This window comes from Triturus cristatus, chromosome 1_1, assembly GCF_964204655.1.
Source record: "Triturus cristatus chromosome 1_1, aTriCri1.1, whole genome shotgun sequence".
NCBI lineage: Eukaryota > Metazoa > Chordata > Amphibia > Caudata > Salamandridae > Triturus > Triturus cristatus.
The window spans coordinates 99,390,659-99,414,826 of NC_140579.1; the positions used below are offsets into that span (position 1 = coordinate 99,390,659).

Genomic DNA, 24,168 nt, shown 5'->3' on the forward strand with positions numbered 1-24,168 from the left:
CACTCTCCTGAGGGAGCACATTCCCATGCTAGACCTGAGAAGGCCTTGCTAGACCTTAGAAACCCTGGTGTCTTAGCACCTGCAGGTGGATCCTAGACCCTAGCGGAGGCAAGTGTGGGTTAGCCTTGAAGGCCTGTCCACCACAATCCATTCGAAGTTCGCCTCCTGTCTTGCAGGCAGGCCTATTAAGCAGCACATCCTAGAGCGGCAGTGACTCCGTCACTGAGGTCACAGGACCATTGAGGCCAGTCCACCTCACCCTTTGGGACCTCCATTGGCCTTGTTTCAGCAGTAGTGTGCTACCTTCTTTGGGCCCTGGAATTATGCAGCAGTGGAGGAAAAAATTACGCCGCAGTGTTAACGAAATTATGGAGCAAAAAAAAGTCTGCAGCGTAATGAAGTATATTATCTAATACTTTATTATTTTGACATTTTTACGTACTAACAGTCTCTGCAAAGATGTTGCCTTATTAGTACCAGTTTAACATACAAATGCATTGGTTAGATAATGTAATAAGCTGTAACTGGTCACTAAAATGCCAAACAAATACAAACAATTGGGATGTTTTGCTCTTTCAGGCAACACCTCTGACTCCGCCCACTGACTGAATCCTCGGATTATTCCCGCCCTCTGATCCTCCACCCACAGTTCCCCTACTTTTTACTCCCCACTTCGACCACTGCCTAAATCACACAAACAGCCGAAATGCACAATCACCTGTCGGCAGTCAAATGTGAAGTGGCAGATGACACTAATTCAGGGCCGCAGTCACTCGCCCACTCCTGCTCTCCAGGGGAATGTAATTAATGAAAACACTTACAAGGTGAGAGGCAATGCCTCATCTGTGGCTGCTGCTGATGTCATCGCAAGCACACCGTGCATGATGAAACGGCTGTAGCGACTAGTGAGTCCAGTTATAGATAGAGTGCTTTGAACCCTCATTACGGTTGTTTCTGAGCACTCCCGATGTTGGCAGGTGTAGGAACTGAGGCACCAAAAGATCGGCACTAGATTACAAAGTGTGATAAAGTGGTGAAGCCAGGGGCAGAACCCTGGGTCCTACATCAACAGCCAGTGCCACAAAACCATTAAACCAGTGGCCACGGGAATTATGTGACTCTGCATCGGAATACAATTGGCATATAATCCATCTGCTGCACATTTTACAGATTTCGAAAAATGTTTCTAGCCACAATGAATCCAAAGTTTCTAAAATATTGAATTACCACTAGTAGTTCTGTGCAATGGTCGACTCTTTCCGAACGGTTAACTGGTCACCTTTCAGTAGCCTATTGCAGTATTCAGCTGTATGACAGCCAAGTATTAATGATTTGAGATTTTCTGAGATAGGACTACTGTATGTAAAATGCTTGGAGTTGGAGTCGCAGGATTTAGAGAGTGCTCTGAGGGGAGGACTCCCATGGGGGATGCATTTTTATTTTTGCCCAGGGTTTCTTGAAGTTCTAAGTCCGGCCCTGTAAGCGGACACCTCCCCTGTGCAGTCCTTTGAGCAGCAGCAAACCATTATGGCCGATACAAACGTCACTGACCTTTTTAGTTTATGAAACTTGTAAGATACTACTTTTATCAAGCTCGTGCGCTTAATAAAACTAATTTTGCAAGTCAGTCTGCCTCGCAAACTTGCACACGTCTAATCAGAGTCCATGATGGATACTACTTAGTTAAATATTACCATTTCAAACAGGATTATACCCTAACTGGATGATATCTCCTATGCACTTTTTAAATTCAGTTTCCTTCATATAGTGTGGGTGTATGTCAGAGCAGATTTATAAATCACTCGAGGGTGCTGCAGGGGGAAAATGACGAGCATTTTGATGTTTCGATCACAGATAAATCTTGGAACACGATCTCTGCCTGCGGATTCCAAATGAAAACGAATGAGGAGACAAGCGCTTAACTAAGAGGAGACAATTTATGGGAGAAACAGACCCTCCTTGCCGCTGTTTTTTGCGGTGGGTTTTCATCTGAGACATGGCAGTCACTCTTAAGGAGGAGAAAACATTCATCCCTGACACGTGCAGACATTAATACTTTCCCACAGCTCAAAACCCAGCCATCGTATTACAGAGACTGCTTCCATGAAAGACTGAAAGAGCAGAAAGCAGATTTTAAAAAAAGATTCTCTGCGGAAATGCATCCAACCCCCTCCCTCCGTCCATAGCCCTGTAACCCCCCTCCATAGCCATGCCTGCACAGCTCCGTGAACCGTCATACATGGTGTCCATAGTCCCGTGCGGTGCACCCCTTGCTTTCACACCCCTTTTGCCTTCATATACTACCTGCACAGCATTGTGTACCTTGCACAGCACTGCCTTCAAAGCCCTGTGCACCTTCATACCCTGCTTGCATAAACCTGTGCGCCATCAGACGCTGCCTGCACAGGCCGTTGCTTGCACCTTCATACTTTACTGTCTGCACAGCCCCTGGCACCATCATACCGTGCCTGCATGGCCTTGTGCACTTTCCTTCAGTCAGAGCCCCTCTCACCTTCATACTCTGTCTGCACAGTCCCATCCAGCCTCATACACTGCACAGCCCTGGCTGTAGACCTCCGTACACCTGTCTGCATACTACACCGTACACCCTCCGTGGCCTCGCCTGCACGGCCCATGTACTTCTATAGTCTGCACAGTCCTTTCCACCTCCACACCCTGTCTGCACAGCCTCTCATGCTTTCCGTAGCCTCTCTGCTGGAGCCATGCACAGCTGTGCCTGTTCATAGGCCTGTCTGCAGACATGCTTAAAGGCCCTGTATTAAGCAACATAATTCTGACAATGGCAAAGTTTTGACTCTTGAGTGAAAAGGCTTGCCAAGTTTCACTAATAAAACACAGATACAGAATATGAAGGAACAGTGCAAGTGCCTATTATGGGAAGACAAGCACTGGTAACACGCGCTGTCAGTGTTCTGCCTCCTCAGATTCTCCCGAGGTGCTTGCAAAAGGCAGAACTCTTATATAAATAGAAGGAACATAATGAACACACCCCCCACTTTGGGGTACCAGTATTATAGCCAGGGCCATGGGATTTATTCGATGCTGCTGCGTTTTAGGCATGATTATGGATTTGATACCTTAGCTATATAATCCATCATCTACAGCCTAAATTGAAGATTTTCACAAAAACCATCAGAAAAAGGATCAAATGTTACTAAAAATGCAGTAATATGTTGCTGCACAGTGGTCGTCCCTTCACATAGTGTTAACATGCACAAAATGACATAATAATGAAATAATACTACCCTGCATTACACTGTCAAATGTAGTCAACCCTGCTGCATAATTTGGTACTTCCTGTTGCATAATTCCAGAGGACCTGTTTAAAGTGCTGCTGCTCTTCCGGTCCTTGATAGAGGTGGAGAGAAGCAAAGGAGAGAGATGGGAGGGTAATAGAGGTCATAAGGAGGAGGCTGGGGCATTGCTGGGTGTATTACATTATTAACCTTCCTGCTTCCTCATATTTGCTTGAAAATGCTACATTTATTCACAATCTTTTCAAAATTTTCTCGGTGGAGAAGCCCCGAACCCCCCGTAGGTTGTTTAGGCTCGCTCGCTACGCTCGCTCGCCTCAGTGCAGTACTGTGATAATTTTACGCCTCACCACTTTCAAATGTCACCAGCCGCCACTGGTACTAAGTAAGGACGGTCATGCAGACGCTGCAACTCTCTGCAGATTTAGGAACTTAGAATTGATCATGAAACATGAAACCTCCACGTTTGTGATGGCTCCTTCCAAATGTGATGTACTGGACACCTAAGTAACTTGGACGGCAAACAAAATGACAGAATCGCAAGAGAATTCAGTCACTCAGTCAACAAAAGACCTTTTTTCTACTCTAAAACAGATGAATGTTGGCAGCAGCTTGGTTCTGTGGATGCAAACAACCCAGGTCACCACAAATCAGAAACGCTGTGTTGTTCATATAGTGTATGTAGTTAATGTTAAACGTATTGGCGATAGCCAACGCCTGCATCAGGCACATATAAAAGACATCAAAACAAATGACGGGGATTGCTCTCCGAGACTGATACCTGTATCTTGTGGATAAGATTTTCAAAGCCCCGACATACAAGGCTGTCCTTCTATGTTATCCGTTGACCGACTACAAGTGCAGGTTGGCTACATTATGAAGGTATGACCAGACTGGCAGATCTAATCTTAGTTTAAACCATGTATTTAATCCTAACCAGGGCCATGCTCCGTACTTAATTTGTGCACTTAATTACGTTACGCCTAAAGGTGAAGTTAGGTGGCCGGTGCCACTTTTTTATTTAAACTGTGCTGGTATGTACTACTGTGCGTTACTTGTCCATACTGCGAATTCCCTCCCTCACAACTTACAGCTACAATATCAGCCTCCATCAAGCAACGCTTACTCCCATCCAGTCAATGCAGGTATCGGACAGTAGCCCATGTTTAGTCCACACACTAGCTGCAAATGGCAAACAATTTACTTTCCGAGACACTTTCTTCTTGAAGATGGTGAAGGAAATGATAAAGATGCAAAAGGGAACCTTAGGGCCGCTTATCCATCACTCAGGAACAGGAAGAAACAAACCCTTTTCCGAGCATGTGACAGACATGGGCGAGTTTGCAAACCACATATTGTAAAAGAAGACACGAACAGGAGGGGGTGGGAAGGTGTTGGTGGTCGAAGAATTCACAGAGTACAGGAGGGAACGGGAGAGGCAGGGGAGCAAAACTGTTTAGGAAGTAAAGGGGCTGATTGCCGAGGAAGGGAAAAAATGACGACATGCCCGTCAGGAGGCAGGATTACCAAGCCAAGCACCAATCATAATGCTGAAAATATGATGCAAGCCAATCACAAATAAGCCTGGAAAGTGGGCGGAGCTTCCCCCACTATACTGTATAACGCATCTCTCGACGAGACAGCGCATGCTCTGCCTAGCCACTTGAAAGTGGGCGGAGCTTCCCCCATTATACTGTATACAGCATCTCTCGACGAGATAGCGCATGCGCTGCCTAGCCGAGACCTAAAAATTTAAAGGTAATTTTGGCTATCAATGTTCCAGCTGGAGATTGATTGGACTTTTATCTAGTGGCTGTTTCCATTGATGCTAAAGTAGCGCAGAGGATTAAGATGCCTGCTGCAAAGACCATGTCCTTGTGTGTCTGTAAATTTTTAGGCAACAATAAAAATGTAAAGGTAACTTTGGCGATTAATGTCCTGCAGGAGATAGTTCGGACTTTTATCTAGTGGCTGTTTCCACTCATGCTAAAGTAGTGCAGAGGATTAAGATGCCTGCTGCAAAGAACATGTCGTTGTGTGTTCAGAGGTTTTCAGGCAACTATTAAAATGTAAAGGTAACGTTGGCGATTAAAGTTCATGCGGGAAAGAGATGGAAGTTTTATCTAGTGGCTTTTCCCACTCATGCCGAAGTAGCACAGAGGATTACAATACCTGCTGCAAAGAACATGATCTTGTGTGTTCAGAGCTTTTCAGGAAACAATAAAAGTGTAAAGGTAACTTTTCCGATTACGGTTCCTGCAGGACGGAAATGGAAGTTTTATCTAGTGGATGTTTCCACTGATGCTAAAGGATCACAGAGGATTCAGATGCCTACTGCAAAGAACATGTCCTTGTGTATCGTGAGGTTTTCAGGCGACAATAAAAATGTAAAGGTAACCACGGCAATTAATGTTTATGTGGGAGAGAGATCGGAAGGTTTATCTAGTGGCTGTTTCCACTCATGCTAAAGTAGCGCAGAGGATTAAGATGCCTGCTGCAAAGAACATGTCCTTGTGTGTTCAGAGGTTTTTAGGCAACAATAAAAATGCAAAGGTAACTTTGGACATTAATGTTTCTGCTGGAGAGAGATGGGAGTTTTATCTAGTGGCTGTTTCCACTCATGTTAAAATAGCACAGATGATTAAGGTGCCTGCTGCAAAGAACCTTGTGTGTCTGTAAGTTTTTAGGCAACAAATATGTAAAGGTAACTTTGGCGATTAATGTTCCTGCTGGAGAGAGATGGAAGTTTTATCTAGTGGCTGTTTCTACTTATGCTAAAGTAGTGCAGAGGATTAAGATGCCTGCTGCTAAGAACATGCCCTTGTGTGTCTGTACGTTTTTAGGCAACAATAAAAATGTAAAGGTAACTTTGGCGATTAGTATTCCTGCTGAAGAGAGATCAGAGTTTTATCCAGTGGCTGTTTCCACTCATGCTAAAGTAGCGCAGAGGATAAAGATGCTTGCTGCAAAGAACATGTCCTTGTGCGTCTGTACGTTTTTAGGCAACAATAAAAATGTAAAGGTAACTTTGGCGATTAAGGTTCCTGCAGAACGGAAATGGAAGTTTTATCTAGTGGCTGTTTCCACTGATGCTAAAGTAGCGCAGAGGATTAAGATGCCTGCTGCAAAGACCATGTCCTTGTGTGTCTGTAAATTTTTAGGCAACAATAAAAATGTAAAGGTAACTTTGGCGCTTAATGTCCTGCAGGAGATAGTTCGGACTTTTATCTAGTGGCTGTTTCCACTCATGCTAAAGTAGTGCAGAGGATTAAGATGCCTGCTGCAAAGAACATGTCGTTGTGTGTTCAGAGGTTTTCAGGCAACTATTAAAATGTAAAGGTAACGTTGGCGATTAAAGTTCATGCGGGAAAGAGATGGAAGTTTTATCTAGTGGCTTTTCCCACTTATGCTGAAGTAGCACAGAGGATTACAATACCTGCTGCCAGAGCTTTTCAGGAAACAATAAAAATGTAAAGGTAACTTTTCCGATTACGGTTCCTGCAGGACGGAAATGGAAGTTTTATCTGGTGGATGTTTTCACTGATGCTAAAGGATCACAGAGGATTCAGATGCCTACTGCAAAGAACATGTCCTTGTGTATCGTGAGGTTTTCAGGCGACAATAAAAATGTAAAGGTAACCACGGCAATTAATGTTTATGTGGGAGAGAGATCGGAAGGTTTATCTAGTGGCTGTTTCCACTCATGCTAAAGTAGTGCAGAGGATTAAGATGCCTGCTGCAAAGAACATGTCCTTGTGTGTTCAGAGTTTTTAGGCAACAAAAATGTAAAGGTAACTTTGGCGATTAATGTTCCTGCTGGAGAGAGATGGAAGTTTTATCTAGTGGCTGTTTCTACTTATGCTAAAGTAGTGCAGAGGATTAAGATGCCTGCTGCTAAGAACATGCCCTTGTGTGTCTGTACGTTTTTAGGCAACAATAAAAATGTAAAGGTAACTTTGGCGATTAATATTCCTGCTGAAGAGAGATAAGAGTTTTATCCAGTGGCTGTTTCCACTCATGCTAAAGTAGCGCAGAGGATAAAGATGCTTGCTGCAAAGAACATGTCCTTGTGCGTTTGTACGTTTTTAGGCAACAATAAAAATGTAAAGGTAACTTTGGCGATTAAGATTCCTGCAGAACGGAAATGGAAGTTTTATCTAGTGGCTGTTTCCACTGATGCTAAAGGATCACAGCGGATTCAGATGCCTGCTGCAAGCAAAGAACATGTCCTTGTGTATCGTGAGGTTTTCAGGCAACAATAAAAATGTAAAGGTAACTTTGGCGATTAATATTTCTGTGGGAGACAGATCGGAAGTTTTATCTAGTGGCTGTTTACAGTGATGCTAAAGTAGCGCAGAGGATTAAGATGCCTGCTGCAAAGAACATGTCCTTGTGTGTTCAGAGGTTTTCAGGCAACAATAAAAATGTAAAGGTAATCTCTGCAATTAATGTTTCTGTGGGAGAGAGATCGGAAGTTTTATCTAGTGGCGGTTTTCACTTATGCTGAAGTAGCTTAGAGGATTAAGATGCCTGCTGCAAAAAAATGTCCTGGTGTGTTCAGAGGTTTTCAGGCAACAATAAAAATGTAAAGGTAACTTTGGCGATTAAGGTTCCTGCAGGATGGAAATGGAAGTTTTATGTAGTGGCTGTTTCCACTCATGATAAAGTAGCGCAGAGGATTAAGATCCCTGCTGCAAAGAACAAGTCTCCGTGTTTTCAGAGGTTTCCAGGCAACAATACAAATGTAAAGGTAACTTTGGCAATTAAGGTTCCTGCTGGAGAGAGACATTAGAGTTTTATCTAGTGGCTATTCCGACTAATGTTAAAGTGACACAGAGGATCAAGAGCCCTACTGCAAAGAACATGTCTTTGTGTGTCCAGAGGTTTTCCTGGCAACAATAAAAATGTAAAAGTAACCTTGGCTATTAATGTTTCTGTGGGAGAAAGATAGGAAGTTTTATCTTGTGGCTGTTTCCACTCATGCTAAAGTAGCACAGAGGATTAAAATGCCTGCTGCAAAGAACATGTCCTTGTCTGTTCTGAGGTTTTCAGGCAACAATAAAAATGTAAAGTTCACTTTGGAAATTAATGTTCCTGCAGGAGATAGATCGGAGTTTAATCCAATGGCTGTTTCCAGTAATGCTAAAGTTTCGCAGAGGATTAAGATGCCTGCTGCAAAGAGCATTTCCTTGTGTGTTCAGAGGTTTTCAGGCGACAATAAAAATGTAAATGTAACTTTGGCGATTAAGGTTCCTGCGGGAGAGAGAAGGAAGTTGTATCTAGTGGCTGTATCTTTGAAGGAGTATGTGGGGAGGTGTGGGGTCTACAGTGGAACTAGATTTCACTTTACTAAAAAGTGTTGAAAGAGTTTATCTGGTAATGGTGCGTTTGTGAGGCAAACGGTGGGTGAGTCCAGAGTCTCTCTCTTAGGGGTAGAATTTGGTGTATTTATTGTACTATATAGGGAACAGTAAATTTCGGAGATTTTAAAAAAAAAATTGCTAGATCATTGCAATGAGTGACTGTGTGTTCTGGGAAATTGCCGCCAATCGATGTGGATAGGGATTTAACAATTTGGAAACACAAACAGTAAAGTAAGAGTTAACGACAGGCCGGTAGTTTTGTTGTTTTCAATCGATATTTTACTATTATAAACATGTTAGATTGGTCCATGGGGCCATGCATATTACATTTACCCTTATTGCCCTTCAATAGTTTGTAGACAAGCATTATTAATCTCAGTGGCGTCACTAGGAGGGTGCGGGGGGTGCGGACCGCACCGGGTGACACCATCGCATGGGGTGACACCGACAGACGGTGCCCTGTGTGACACAAGGCTTCGGCACTCATCACGTGTTCTCTCGGGCCGGTGAGAACCGTGTGACACAAAGCGCTATTTCCTCGTTCTCCCTACTGTCACACAGTGGAAATGATTTCAAAGTTGACAGGCTCGCACCTCTTTTCACCCACACGATGCGCTGGCTCAGGCGTGTGCCACCTTCGTGGGCACCGGAACTCCAAATAGCGAGTACCTGCACTTCTATATTTCTTTTTAAAGCACTGCACAACTACTCACCGCTCCACAAACCACGGAGCTATACACATTCTCAAAGGAAGCCACGCTTCACAGCTGCAAACCTCCGACAGGTGGAAACCCCGAAGGCTGACTGCATGACAGCGTGCGGGCACATCCTGGCGGGGGTTCGCAAACTGCCATGGAGAGCGCACCTTTCTTCTCAAAGCACACTGCCTGTTAGTGCATTGCTGGGATTAGATATAACACGGCAGCTTTCCAGGTTACAATACCAAATGTAGGGCCTAATGTGGAGAATGGAGGGCGGGATATACTGCGTCAAACATGGAAATATCACAGATCCGCCGTACTGTAAGTGCCGAAGTCTATAAAGCAAAACTCCAAATAAGGCCCTTCGTTCTTAATGAAAGCGGACGGCATTTCTGTCGTTAAGGTCACATTATAAGTGTGACCAAAAGTCCCTGTCTGCAGATCTCCCAAGTAACACGCAGTGCACACTCACTCCTTCAGTCATCAGTTTCACCTAATTTATCAATAAATAACTCGACCGTGAAAGCGTCCCTCCCCTACCTGAGACGATGTAGACAGACGTGAGGACAGCCTCCTCAGCCGCCCCGGCATCTTGGCCAGCATGTGGACCACGGCGTTCGTCTCCAGCCCAGGGACACATTAGCCCGGAAGCATGGGCGCTTCTCACCTTACACCAGATCGCTCCATACGGGGAAACACAAGAGCCGAAGCCCCACCGGTGTCCGCAGCAGCAGTGGTGTCACTAGGGGGGTGCGGACCGCACGTCACCATGAGTTACCGCACTGGGTGACACCAACCCTAGTGACGCCGCTGCACGTCACCATGAGTTACCGCACTGGGTGACACCAACCCTAGTGACGCCGCTGATTAATCTAATTACAATTGGGGACTTTTGTTGTAAAGATGCAGATGCCACCCACATGCACCCCAGCACACTACCCACATGCATCCCACCAACACACACCTTATAACAACACACCACACCATGCCACTACCATACGTCACTGCACTAGACACCAAGATTGCAGTACGGAGCATAGCAGCCACACTGCTCTACCACATACTTTAGAAACATTGCCAAAGCCAATAGCTATGGCAAAAGACTTATAAGGTCCCAAAAGCGAGACCTATTGGCTATGCCAATGCTTGTTTAATTCTGCAGAGACTTTATCATCTGTTACATGCTGTTTGGTGGATGATTCACACGGCAAACATTGTCTGCCCATGTTTTAAAAATGTACAAGGAAAAGAGATACATAGTTTCACGTGAGGCTTCTGGTTGTCATGGAAACAGGAGAGAGAGGGTCCTTGTGAAGAAGTTCCTTTGGAATGTTGGTGTTTGAAGATTCTTTGGAATGTTGGAGTTTGAACCGTGGATGACAGTTGGGAGGGAGGGAGGGGGGGCTCACACCAGCCTCAGCTCCGCTCTTCCATAGAGACCAAAGATCGGGAAGAGCCTCTGCGTGAAGGGCGCCTGCGGGAAGGAGTAGAGAAGCTCCATGGAGTCAGCATTGTACAGGGACAGCCGTCCCCCCTCGTAGTCCAGATACACCCCCAGCTTCAGGGGCTTCTCACGAGGGGACAGAGGGGTCCGAGGGAAGGTGAGAGCCTTGTACTGACCCTTCAACCCCTCCACAGCCCAGACTCCCCCCTCAGGTAACCATATGAACTCTCCCTTCCTGTCCACAGACTCTGCTGCGACCCCCACCTCCCACCCTCCCCCCTCCTGCAGCAGCTGCACCTCCCAGTAATGTCTGCCAGAGGTGAACCCCTCGCTCCCCAGCACACAGAAGTAGTAGTAGTAGAGGTGGTGGGTGAATCTCTTGGGGGTGTCCGGCAGGGGCTGTGAGGTGTCTATGTCTCTCACACGTCTCCCCCCCTCAGACAGGAGGAGCCAAGGATGAGCCGTGTCAGGATCCAGAGTCACCATCACTGCAGAGAAGAGATTCACAATTAGAGATTTAACGACACAAAGAAAGGCTGAAATTACTGCTTCTGTTTTACATATGATTGATGTACACCACATCTAGAAGGAGCACGCGGCGCTAGAGAGCGCGCTGCACTAGACTGCTCACTACACTAAAGCATGCGGCACTAGACCGCTCACTACACTAAAGCGTGCGGCACAAGGCCGAACACTACAATAAAGCATGAGGCAGTAGACTGATCACTACACTAAAGCGCGCGGCACTAGACTGCTCACTACACTAAAGCGCGCGGCACTAGACTGCTCACTACACTAAAGCGCGCGGCACAAGACTGCTCACTACACTAAAGCGGGCGGCACAAGACTGCTCACTACACTAAAGCGCGCGGCACAAGACTGCTCACTACACTAAAGTGCGCACTCATCTACAGCACACACTACACCAAACCGCACTACATAGAGAGGACAGCAGGTAGGGCACTGTACTAGCGACTCCACAGTATGCTGTACTAGTCAGTGCACTAAATCAGACGGCACAGAGCATTGGATGGTACGGAGCGGTAGAGCTACCCCAAGGTCTACTGTACTAGTGAGCACACAGTGTCAGATGGTACAGAATGACAGAGCTACCAGAAGGTATACTGTACTAGTTTAGTGACCCAGGTAGACCCCACCCTTCAGGGATGCTTCGATTGGTTGGCATTAGTAGAATTAATGAGTGTAGATACAGATGTTATTCCAGATGCAAGGCCACAGCAGGTAAACTCATGCACAGATACCACTCTGCACATCTTGCTGGTGGTCCCCGTGTCTTTTAGATTCCCACAGACTTTGGAGACACTGCCTTTGGCTTTAGCTGTCCACAGACGCCGCCTCCCTATTCCTACTAGACCTCAGCCAGGATTTGGGGGTCACAGTTAAGGTTCTGATCAGATGTGCTGTGGACAAAAGACATTTGGTGACGTGAAGGCCGGAGAGCCGAGGTCCATCTCTTGGGATGTCCAATCTCAGGTCCATGTTCCCAGGGCCAGTGTCTAGCTTTAGGAATATCTGAGAGGGAATAAACATTTCTACCTCAGGTCAGTGCAGCTGGAGAGAGGATCATTTTAATCTGATTAACTTCCAGCCGGGGTCGGTCCCAGGCCTGAGCTAAGCTCTAGTGAAGTGGAGACTACAGGGTTGTGTGGGAGGGTTTTCAGTTTTCCCAATAAATGTATTTAAAACTCCAAGTATTTAGGGAAATAAACCATTGCACATCATTTGTGGGTTAGAAAGTTACAGTGGGAACACAGCAAGATTACAGTTTGGGTGTCTGATTTTTTACAGACATATTCGAGACCCGGGTATCTTGTAGAAACACTACAGGGGCTGAGCCAGAATATCTCACTGAACTCCACCGCCCTGTAGAAACACTACAGGGGCTGAGCCAGAATATCTCACTGGACTCCACCGCCCTGTAGAAATACTACAGGGGCTGAGCCTGAATATCCTACTGAACTCCACCGCCCTGTAGAAACACTACAGGGGCTGAGCCAGAATATCTCACTTAACTCCACCGCCCTGTAGAAACACTACAGGGGCTGAGCCAGAATATCTCACTGGACTCCACCACCCTGTCAGAAACACTACAGGGGCTGAGCCAGAATATCTCACTGGACTCCACCACCCTGTCAGAAACACTACAGGAGCTAAGCCAGAATATCTCACTGAACTCCACCGCCCTGTAGAAACACTACAGGGGCTGAGCCAGAATATCTCACTGAACTCCACCGCCCTGTAGGAACACTACTGGGGCTCAGCCAGAACATCTCACTGAACTCCACCGCCCTGTAGGAACACTATTGGGGCTGAGCCAGAATATCTCACTGAACTCCACCGCCCTGTAGAAACACTACAGGGGCTGAGCCAGAATATCTCACTGAACTCCCCCGCCCTGTAGGAACACTATTGGGGCTGAGCCAGAATATCTCAATGAACTCCACCGCCCTGTAGAAACACTACAGGGGCTGAGCCAGAATATCTCACTGAACTCCACCGCCCTGTAGAAACACTACAGGTGCTGAGCCAGAATATCTCACTGAACTCCACCGCCCTGTCAAAACACTACAGGGGCTGAGCCAGAATATCTCACTGAACTCCACCGTCCTGTAGAAGCACTACATGGGCTGAGCCAGAATATCTCACTGGACTCCACCGCCCGGTAGGAACACTATTGCGGGCTGAGTCAGAATATCTCACTGAACTCCAACGCCCAGTCAGAAACACTACAGGGGCTGTGCCAGAATATCTCACTGAACTCCACCGTCCTGTAGAAGCACTACAGGGGCTGAGCCAGAATATCTCACTGAACTCCACCGCCCTGTAGAAACACTACAGGGGCTGAGCCTGAATATCTCACTGAACTCCACCGCCCTGTAGAAACACTACAGGGGCTGAGCCAGAATATCTCACTGAACTCCACCGCCCTGTCAGAAGCACTGCAGGGGCTGAGCCAGAATATCTCACTGAACTCCACCGCCCTGTAGAAACACTACAGGGGCTGAGCCAGAATATCTCACTGGACTCCACCGCCCTGTAGGAACACTATTGGGGCTGAGCCAGAACATCTCACTGAACTCCACCGCCCTGTAGAAACACTACACGGGCTGAGCCAGAATATCTCACTGGACTCCACCGCCCTGTAGGAACACTATTGGGGCTGAGCCAGAATATCTCACTGAACTCCACCGCCCTGTCAGAAACACTACACGGGCTGAGCCAGAATATCTCACTGAACTCCACCGCCCTGTAGAAACACTACAGGGGCTGAGCCAGAATATCTCACTGGACTCCACCGCCCTGTAGGAACACTATTGGGGGTGAGCCAGAACATCTCACTGAACTCCACCGCCCTGTCAGAAACACTACAGGGGCTGAGCCAGAATATCTTACTGAACTCCACCGTCCTGTAGAAACACTACAGGGGCTGAGCCAGAATATCTCACTGGACTCCACCGCCCGGTAGGAACACTATTACGGGCTGGGTCAGAATATCTCACTGAACTCCACCGCCCTGTCAGAAACACTACAGGGGCTGAGCCAGAATATCTTACTGGACTCCACCGCCCTGTCAGAAACACTACTGGGGATGAGCCTGAATATCTCACTGAACTCCACCTCCTGTCAGAAACACTACAGGGGCTGAGCCAGAATATCTTACTGGACTCCACCGCCCTGTCAGAAACACTACTGGGGCTGAGCCTGAATATCTCACTGAACTCCACCGCCCTGTCAGAAACACTACAGGGGCTGAGCCAGAATATCTCACTGGACTCCACCGCCCTGTCAGAAACATTACAGGGGCTGAGCCAGAATATCTCACTGGACTCAACCGCCCTGTCAGAAACACTACAGGGGCTGAGCCAGAATATCTTACTGAGCTCCACCGCCCTGTAGGAACACTATTGGGGCTGAGCCAGAACATCTCACTGAACTTCTCCGCCCTGTAGAAACACTACAAGGGCTGAGCCAGAACATCTCACTGGACTCCACCGCCCTGTAGGAACACTATTGGGGCTGAGCCAGAATATCTCAATGAACTCCACCGCCCTGTAGAAACACTACAGAGGCTGAGCCAGAATATCTCACTGAACTCCACCGCCCTGTAGGAACACTATTGGGGCTGAGCCAGAATATCTCAATGAACTCCACCGCCCTGTAGAAACATTACAGGGGCTGAGCCAGAATATCTCACTGAACTCCACCGCCCTGTAGAAACACTACAGGGGCTTAGCCAGAATATCTCACTGAACTCCACCGCCCTGTCAAAACACTACAGGGGCTGAGCCAGAATATCTCACTGAACTCCACCGTCCTGTAGAAGCACTACAGGGGCTGAGCCAGAATATCTCACTGGACTCCACCGCCCGGTAGGAACACTATTGCGGGCTGAGTCAGAATATCTCACTGAACTCCAACGCCCAGTCAGAAACACTACAGGGGCTGAGCCAGAATATCTCACTGAACTCCACCGTCCTGTAGAAACACTACAGGGGCTGAGCCAGAACATCTCACTGAACTCCACCGCCCTGTAGGAACACTATTGGGGCTGAGCCAGAACATCTCACTGAACTCCACCGCCCTGTAGAAACACTACAGGGGCTGAGCCACAATATCTCACTGGACTCCACCGCCCTGTAGGAACACTATTGGGTCTGAGCCAGAATATCTCACTGAACTCCACCGCCCTGTCAGAAACACTACATGGGCTGAGCCAGAATATCTCACTGAACTCCACCGCCCTGTAGAAACACTACAGGGGCTGAGCCAGAATATCTCACTGGACTCCACTGCCATGTAGGAACACTATTGGGGGTGAGCCAGAACATCTCACTGAACTCCACCGCCCTGTCAGAAACACTACAGGGGCTGAGCCAGAATATCTTACTGAACTCCACCGTCCTGTAGAAACACTACAGGGGCTGAGCCAGAATATCTCACTTGACTCCACCGCCCGGTAGGAACACTATTGCGGGCTGAGTCAGAATATCTCACTGAACTCCACCGCCCTGTGAGAAACACTACAGGGGCTGAGCCAGAATATCTTACTGGACTCCACCGCCCTGTCAGAAACACTACTGGGGCTGAGCCTGAATATCTCACTGAACTCCACCGCCCTGTCAGAAACACTACAGGGGCTGAGCCTGAATATCTCACTGAACTCCACCTCCTGTCAAAAACACTACAGGGGCTGAGCCAGAATATCTTACTGGACTCCACCGCCCTGTCAGAAACACTACAGGGGCTGAGCCAGAATATCTCACTGGACTCCAGCGCCCTGTCAGAAACACTACAGGGGCTGAGCCAGAATATCTTACTGAGCTCCAACACCCTGTCAGAAACACTACTGGGGCTCAGCCAGAATATCTCACTGAACTCCACCGCCCTGTAGGAACACTACAGGGGATAAGCCAGAATATCTCACTGGACTCCACCGCCCTGTAGGAACACTATTGGGGGTGAGCCAGAACATCTACCTGAACTCCACCGCCCTGTCAGAAACACTACAGGGGCTGAGCCAGAATATCTCACTGAACTCCACCGCCCTGTAGGAACACTACTGGGGCTGAGCCAGAATATCTCACTGGACTCCACCGCCCTGTAGGAACACTATTGGGGGTGAGCCAGAACATCTCACTGAACTCCACCGCCCTGTCAGAAACACTACAGGGGCTGAGCCAGAATATCTCACTGAACTCCACCGCCCTGTAGAAACACTACAGGGGCTGAGCCAGAATATCTCACTGGACTCCACCGCCCTGTAGAAACACTACAGGGGCTGAGCCACAATATCTCACTGGACTCCACTGCCCTGTAGGAACACTATTGGGACTGAGCCAGAATATCTCACTGAACTCCACCGCCCTGTCAGAAACACTACACGGGCTGAGCCAGTATATCTCACTGAACTCCACCGCCCTGTAGAAACACTACAGGGGCTGAGCCAGAATATCTCACTGGACTCCACCGCCATGTAGGAACACTATTGGGGGTGAGCCAGAACATCACACTGAACTCCACCGCCCTGTCAGAAACACTACAGGGGCTGAGCCAGAATATCTTACTGAACTCCACCGTCCTGTAGAAACACTACAGGGGCTGAGCCAGAATATCTCACTTGACTCCACCGCCCGGTAGGAACACTATTGCGGGCTGAGTCAGAATATCTCACTGAACTCCACCGCCCTGTCAGAAACACTACAGGGGCTGAGCCAGAATATCTTACTGGACTCCACCGCCCTGTCAGAAACACTACTGGGGCTGAGCCTGAATATCTCACTGAACTCCACCGCCCTGTCAGAAACACTACAGGGGCTGAGCCTGAATATCTCACTGGACTCCACCGCCCTGTCAGAAACACTACAGGGGCTGAGCCAGAATATCTTACTGAGCTCCAACACCCTGTCAGAAACACTACAGGGTCTGAGCCAGAATATCTCACTGAACTCCACCGCCCTGTAGGAACACTACTGGGGCTGAGCCAGAATATCTCACTGGACTCCACCGCCCTGTAGGAACACTATTGGGGGTGAGCCAGAACATCTCACTGAACTCCACCGCCCTGTCAGAAACACTACAGGGGCTGAGCCAGAATATCTCACTGAACTTCACCGCCCTGTAGGAACACTACTGGGGCTGAGCCAGAATATCTCACTGAACTCCACCGCCCTGTAGAAACACTACAGGGTCTGAGCCAGAATATCTCACTGAACTCCAACACCCTGTCAGAAACACTACAGGGGCTGAGCCAGAATATCTCACTGAACTCCACCGCCCTGTCAGAAACACTACAGGGGCTGAGCCAGAATATCTCACTGAACTCCACCGCCCTGTAGAAACACTACCGGGGCTGAGCCAGAATATCTCACTGAACTCCACCGCCCTGTAGAAACACTACAGGGGCTGAGCCAGAATATCTCACTGAACGCCACCGCCCTGTAGAAACACTACAGGGGCTGAGCCAGAATATCTCATTGAACTCCACCGCCCTGTAGAAATACTACAGGGGCTGAGCCAGAATGTCTCACTGAACTCCACCGCCCTGTAGAAACACTACAGGGGCTGAGCCAGAATATCTCACTGGACTCCACCGCCCTGTAGAAACACTACAGGGGCTGAGCCACAATATCTCACTGGACTCCACCGCCCTGTAGGAACACTATTGGGACTGAGCCAGAATATCTCACTGAACTCCACCGCCCTGTCAGAAACACTACACGGGCTGAGCCAGTATATCTCACTGAACTCCACCGCCCTGTAGAAACACTACAGGGGCTGAGCCAGAATATCTCACTGGACTCCACCGCCATGTAGGAACACTATTGGGGGTGAGCCAGAACATCTCACTGAACTCCACCGCCCTGTCAGAAACACTACAGGGGCTGAGCCAGAATATCTTACTGAACTCCACCGTCCTGTAGAAACACTACAGGGGCTGAGCCAGAATATCTCACTTGACTCCACTGCCCGGTAGGAACACTATTGCGGGCTGAGTCAGAATATCTCACTGAACTCCACCGCCCTGTCAGAAACACTACAGGGGCTGAGCCAGAATATCTTACTGGACTCCACCGCCCTGTCAGAAACACTACTGGGGCTGAGCCTGAATATCTCACTGAACTCCACCGCCCTGTCAGAAACACTACAGGGGCTGAGCCTGAATATCTCACTGGACTCCACCGCCCTGTCAGAAACACTACAGGGGCTGAGCCAGAATATCTTACTGAGCTCCAACACCCTGTCAGAAACACTACAGGGGCTGAGCCAGAATATCTCACTGAACTCCACCGCCCTGTAGGAACACTACTGGGGCTGAGCCAGAATATCTCACTTGACTCCACCGCCCTGTAGGAACACTATTGGGGGTAAGCCAGAACATCTCACTGAACTCCACCGCCCTGTCAGAAACACTACAGGGGCTGAGCCAGAATATCTCACTGAACTCCACCGCCCTGTACGAACACTACTGGGGCTGAGCCAGAATATCTCACTGAACTCCACCGCCCTGTAGAAATACTACAGGGGCTGAGCCAGAATATCTCACTGAACTCCACCGCCCTGTAGAAACACTACAGGGGCTGAGCCAGAATATCTCACTGAACTCCAACACCCTGTCAGAAACACTACAGGGGCTGAGCCAGAATATCTCACTGAACTCCACCGCCCTGTCAGAAACACTACAGGGGCTGAGCCAGAATATCTCACTGAACTCCACCGCCCTGTAGAAACACTACAGGGGCTGAGCCAGAATATCTCACTGAACTCCACCGCCCTGTAGAAACACTACAGGGGCTGAGCCAGAATATCTCACTGAACTCCACCGCCCTGTAGAAACCCTACAGGGGCTGAGCCAGAATATCTAATTGAACTCCACCGCCCTGTAGAAATACTACAGGGGCTGAGCCAGAATATCTCACTGAACTCCACCGCCCTGTAGAAACACTACAGGGGCTGAGCCAGAATATCTCACTGAACTCCACCGCCCTGTAGAAACACTACAGGGGCTAAGCCAGAATATCTCACTGCAATCCGCCACCCTGTAGGAACACTATTGGGGTTGAGCCAGAACATCTCACTGAACTCCACCGCCCTGTCAGAAACACTACAGGGGCTGCGCCAAAATATCTCACTGATCTCCATCACCCTGTCAGAAACACTACTGGGGCTGAGCCAGAATATCTCACTGAACTCCACCGCCCTGTAGAAACACTACAGGGGCTGAGCCAGAATATCTCACTGGACTCCACCGCCCTGTAGGAACACTATTGGGGGTGAGCCAGAACATCTCACTGAACTCCACTGCCCTCTCAGAAACACTACAGGGGCTGAGCCAGAATATCTCACTGAACTCCACCGCCCTGTAGGAACACTACTGGGGCTGAGCCAGAATATCTTACTGAACTCCACCGCCCTGTCAGAAACACTACAGGGGCTGAGCCAGAATATCTCATTGAACCCCACCGCCCTGTCAAAACACTACAGGGGCTGAGCCAGAATATCTCACTGAACTCCACCGCCCTGTAGGAACACTACTAGGGCTGAGCCAGAATATCTTACTGAACTCCACCGCCCTGTAGAAATACTACAGGGGCTGAGCCAGAATATCTCACTGAACTCCACCGCCCTGTCAGAAACACTATAGGGGCTGAGCCTGAATATCTCACTGATCTCCACCGCCCTGTCAGAAACACCTACAAGGGCTGAGCCAGAATATCTTACTGGACTCCACGGCCCTGTCAGAAACACTACTGGGGCTGAGCCAGAATATCTCACTGAACTCCACCGCCCTGTAGAAACACTACAGGGGCTGAGCCAGAATATCTCATTGAACTCCACCGCCCTGTCAAAACACTACAGGGGCTGAGCCAGAATATCTCACTGGACTCCACCACCCTGTCAGAAACACTACAGGGGCTGAGGCAGAATCTCTCACTGAACTCCACCGCCCTGTAGAAACACTACAGGGGCTGAGCCACAATATCTTACTGGACTCCACCACCCTGTCAAAACACTACTGGGGTGAGCCAGAATATTTTACTGAACTCCACCGCCCTGTAGGATTACCACATGCAGTATTAACACATGCAGTATTACCACATACTGTATTACCACATACAGTATTACCAAATGCATTTTAGCCACATGCAGAATTACCACATGTAGTATTACCACATACAGTATAGCCACATGCAGGATCATCACATGCAGTATTACCACATGCAGCATAACCACATGCGTAATTTCCACATGCAGTATTTCCACATGCAGTATTACCACATGCAGTATTACCACATGCAGGATTACCACATGCAGGATTACCACACGCAGTTAGCCACATCCAACATAACCACATACGGTATTACCACATGCAGTTTAGCCACATCCAACATAACCATGTGTAGGATTACCACATGCAGTATTACCACATGCAGCATAACCACATGCAGCATAACCACATGCAGTTTAGCCACATGCAGTTTAGCCACATGCAGCATAACCACATGTAGTATTGCCACATGCAGTATTACCACATGCAGTATTACCACATGCAGTATTACCACATATAGTATTACCACATACAGTATAGCCACATGCAGGATTACCACATGCAGTATTACCACATGCAGTATTACCACATGCAGCATAACCACATGCAGCATAACCACATGCAGTATTTCCAAATGCAGCATTACCACATGCAGGATTACCACATGCAGGATTACCACATGCAGGATTACCACATGCAGGATTACCACATGCAGTTTAGCCACATTCAACTTAACCACATACAGTATTACCACATGCAGTTTAGCCACATCCAACATAACCACGTGCAGTATTACCACATGCAGTACAGCATAACCACATGCAGTTTAGCCACATGCAGGATTACCACATGCAGTATTACCACATGCAGTATAACCACGTGTAGTATTACCACATGCAGTATAACCACATGCAGGATTACCACATGCAGGATTACCACATGCAGTATTACCACATACAGTATAGCCACATGGAGGATTACCACATGCAGCATAACCACATGCAGTATTTCCACGTGCAGTATTACCACATGCAAGATTACCACATGCAGGATTACCACATGCAGGATTACCACATGCAGTATTACCACATGCAGTATTACCACATGCAGTTTAGCCACATCCAACATAACCACATACAGTATTACCACATGCAGTTTAGCCACATCCAACATAACCACGTGCAGTATTACCACATGCAGTACAGCATAACCACATGCAGTATTACCACATGCAGCATAACCACAGGCAGTTTAGCCACATGCAGTATTACCACATGCAGTTTAGCCACATTTTCAACATATATATGTTCCCTTGGCGGCGCTGGCTGAGTCATTTGGCGCCCAGATTGTCTCGTACGCTGATGACACTCAGCTTCTCTTCACATGCGGAAAAAACATGGACTTTAACGGGGATCGCATTAAAAGCTGTTTGGGTGCGGTTTTTGCCTGGTTTCAACTTAACCAGTTGAAATGCAACTCGGACAAATCTGAGGTTCTTTTCTTCGGCTGTCCTCCGAATCCCTTTTGGAAGTCCTGGTGGCCGGCGGATATGTTTCCTCCTTCCGCTGTGGCCTCGGTGGCTAGGAATCTTGGTGTTAGGATGAACAATTGTCTTACTCTTAAAGCACAGATTCTGAGCCTGGTCGGTCAGTGTTTTGGGATACTGAAAATGCTAAGGAAATTCCTCCCTTTCCTATCCATTGCCCATAGGAAAACCACGGTGCAAGCTATGATAGGATCAAGGCTGGACTACGCTAACATCCTTTACCTGGGTCTTCCGAAGTACCTTCTTTCACGCCTGCAGGTAGTGCAGAACTCGGCCGCACGGGCAATCTTTGGCCTCGGCCATCGCTCCCATGCTACGGGACTGTTGGAGTCTCTTCACTGGTTGCCAATTCAGAAACGCATTGAGTTTAAGGCTCTCACTATGGCGCTTAAGGCACTTCATGGCACTGGTGCCCTCTATTTGAGGAAGAGAATTGGTTTTCATCTGCCTTCCAGAGACTTGCGTTCAGCGTCATTGTCTTTGACCACGGTCCCGGCAATTAGGCGTGCTCGGATCGGTGGGCGGTCTTTTAAATATCTTGCGCACCGGGCCTGGAATGCCCTCCCACTATCCTTAAGAAAGAGCGAGAGCTTACTGTCGTTCAGAAAGGAGCTCAAAACGAGGCTGTTCGGCCAATAAGTCTCCTCTATTTCGCCGGGGCTCTGCTGTTATGATAGCGCCGGGACACTCTGCTAGAGTAGCTGAGCGCTCAATAAAACACCAGCTAACATAACATAACATAACATAACATAACATAACATGCAGCATAACCATATGCAGTATTACCACATGCAGTATTACCACATGCAGTATTACCGCATGCAGTACAGCATAACCACGTGCAGTATTACCACATGCAGCATAACCACATGCAGTTCAGCCACATGCAATATTACCACATGCAGTTTAGCCACATGCAGGATTACCACATGCAGTATTACCACATGCAGCATAACCACATGTAGAATTACCACATGCAGTATTACCACATGCAGGATTACCACATGCGGTATTACCACATACAGGATTAACACATGCAGTATTACCACATGCAGTATTGCCATGTGCAGCATAACCACATGCAGTATTACCACATACAGGGTTGTCACATGCAGTATTACCACATCAGTTACATCAGTGTAGGTACATGTGTTAGGTCAGTGTAGGTGCATGTGGTGGGTCAGTGTAGGTGAGTGTGCTAGGTTAGTGTAGGTGCATATGCTAGGTCAGTTTAGGTGCAGGTGCTAGGTCAGTGTAGGTGCATGCGGTAGGTCAGTGTAGGTGCATATGCTAGGTCAGTGTAGGTGCATGTGCTAGGTAAGTGCAGGTGCATGCGCTAGGTTAGTGTAGATGTATGCACTAGGTCAGTGTAGGTTTATGCACTAGGCCAGAGTAGGTGCATGCGCTAGGTCAGTGTACGTCCATGTGCTAGGTCAGTGTAGGTGCATGTGCTAGGTAAGTGCAGGTGCATGCACTAGGTTAGTGTAGATGTATGCACTAGGTCAGTGTAGGTTTATGCACTAGGCCAGAGTAGGTGCATGAGCTAGGTCAGTGTAGATGCATGCATTAGTTAAGTGCAGGTGCATGCACTAGCTCAGTGTAGATGCATGCGCTTGGTCCCTGTTGGTGCTAAAATTCTGGAAAACAGAGGTGCACATTCTCAAGGAGCTATCGCCGAGTTATCAGCATTTTATCGCAGCGAAAGTCGCGATACATTTACCGCCCCATTCACAAGCTGGTGCAAACAGCCGATATCACCAGTTTTCCGGCGATAGCATCCTCAAAAAACATCGCCACAGATGACCCTGGCAACTATCGCTAATGAGATGCAGAGTAGGCATTCCCGTGCACAAAGCCGCAACATCACCACACCGCAACATTCTCAACGACCAGCCAGATCTGCGATAAGATCACAAAACATGCGATAAGATGTGTAAGCATCAGGAAACTAACACCTGCTACGACCTGGTGCAAAGTCAGACTACAACCTGCACCAGAAAAGAGAGCCCAGCCCAGAGCCACACCTGAAGAACAAAGATGCCATGGAGCCACGGAACATGCGTGCCGGACACCCAAGAGGGCCACAACACCCACCACCCCCAGGAGCCCCCCCCCTCTCCCCCGGGACTCACCCCGGATACCCCCCAGCTCCCCCTGACCAATCCACTGCACATCGACGGCACGAAAACATGAACAAAAGCACACATTTGCAACAATCAACATATATGTGAGCACTGAAATCCTGATTCATATATCCACCATTGAAAGACC

At 48.2% G+C, this 24,168-nt stretch overlaps 1 protein-coding gene across 1 annotated transcript in view; it reads right to left on the reverse strand.

The window, feature by feature from the left end:
- Window positions 1-396: 396 nt before the first annotated feature.
- LOC146869622 (E3 ubiquitin-protein ligase TRIM39-like) overlaps window positions 397-24,168 on the reverse strand; it is a 111,197-nt gene continuing 87,425 nt past the window's right edge. The window contains exon 6 of the mRNA XM_085608707.1: window positions 397-11,271. Coding sequence (XP_085464833.1) covers window positions 10,745-11,271 — 527 coding nt within the window. The 3' untranslated portion in view covers window positions 397-10,744. The remainder of the gene's footprint in view (window positions 11,272-24,168) is intronic.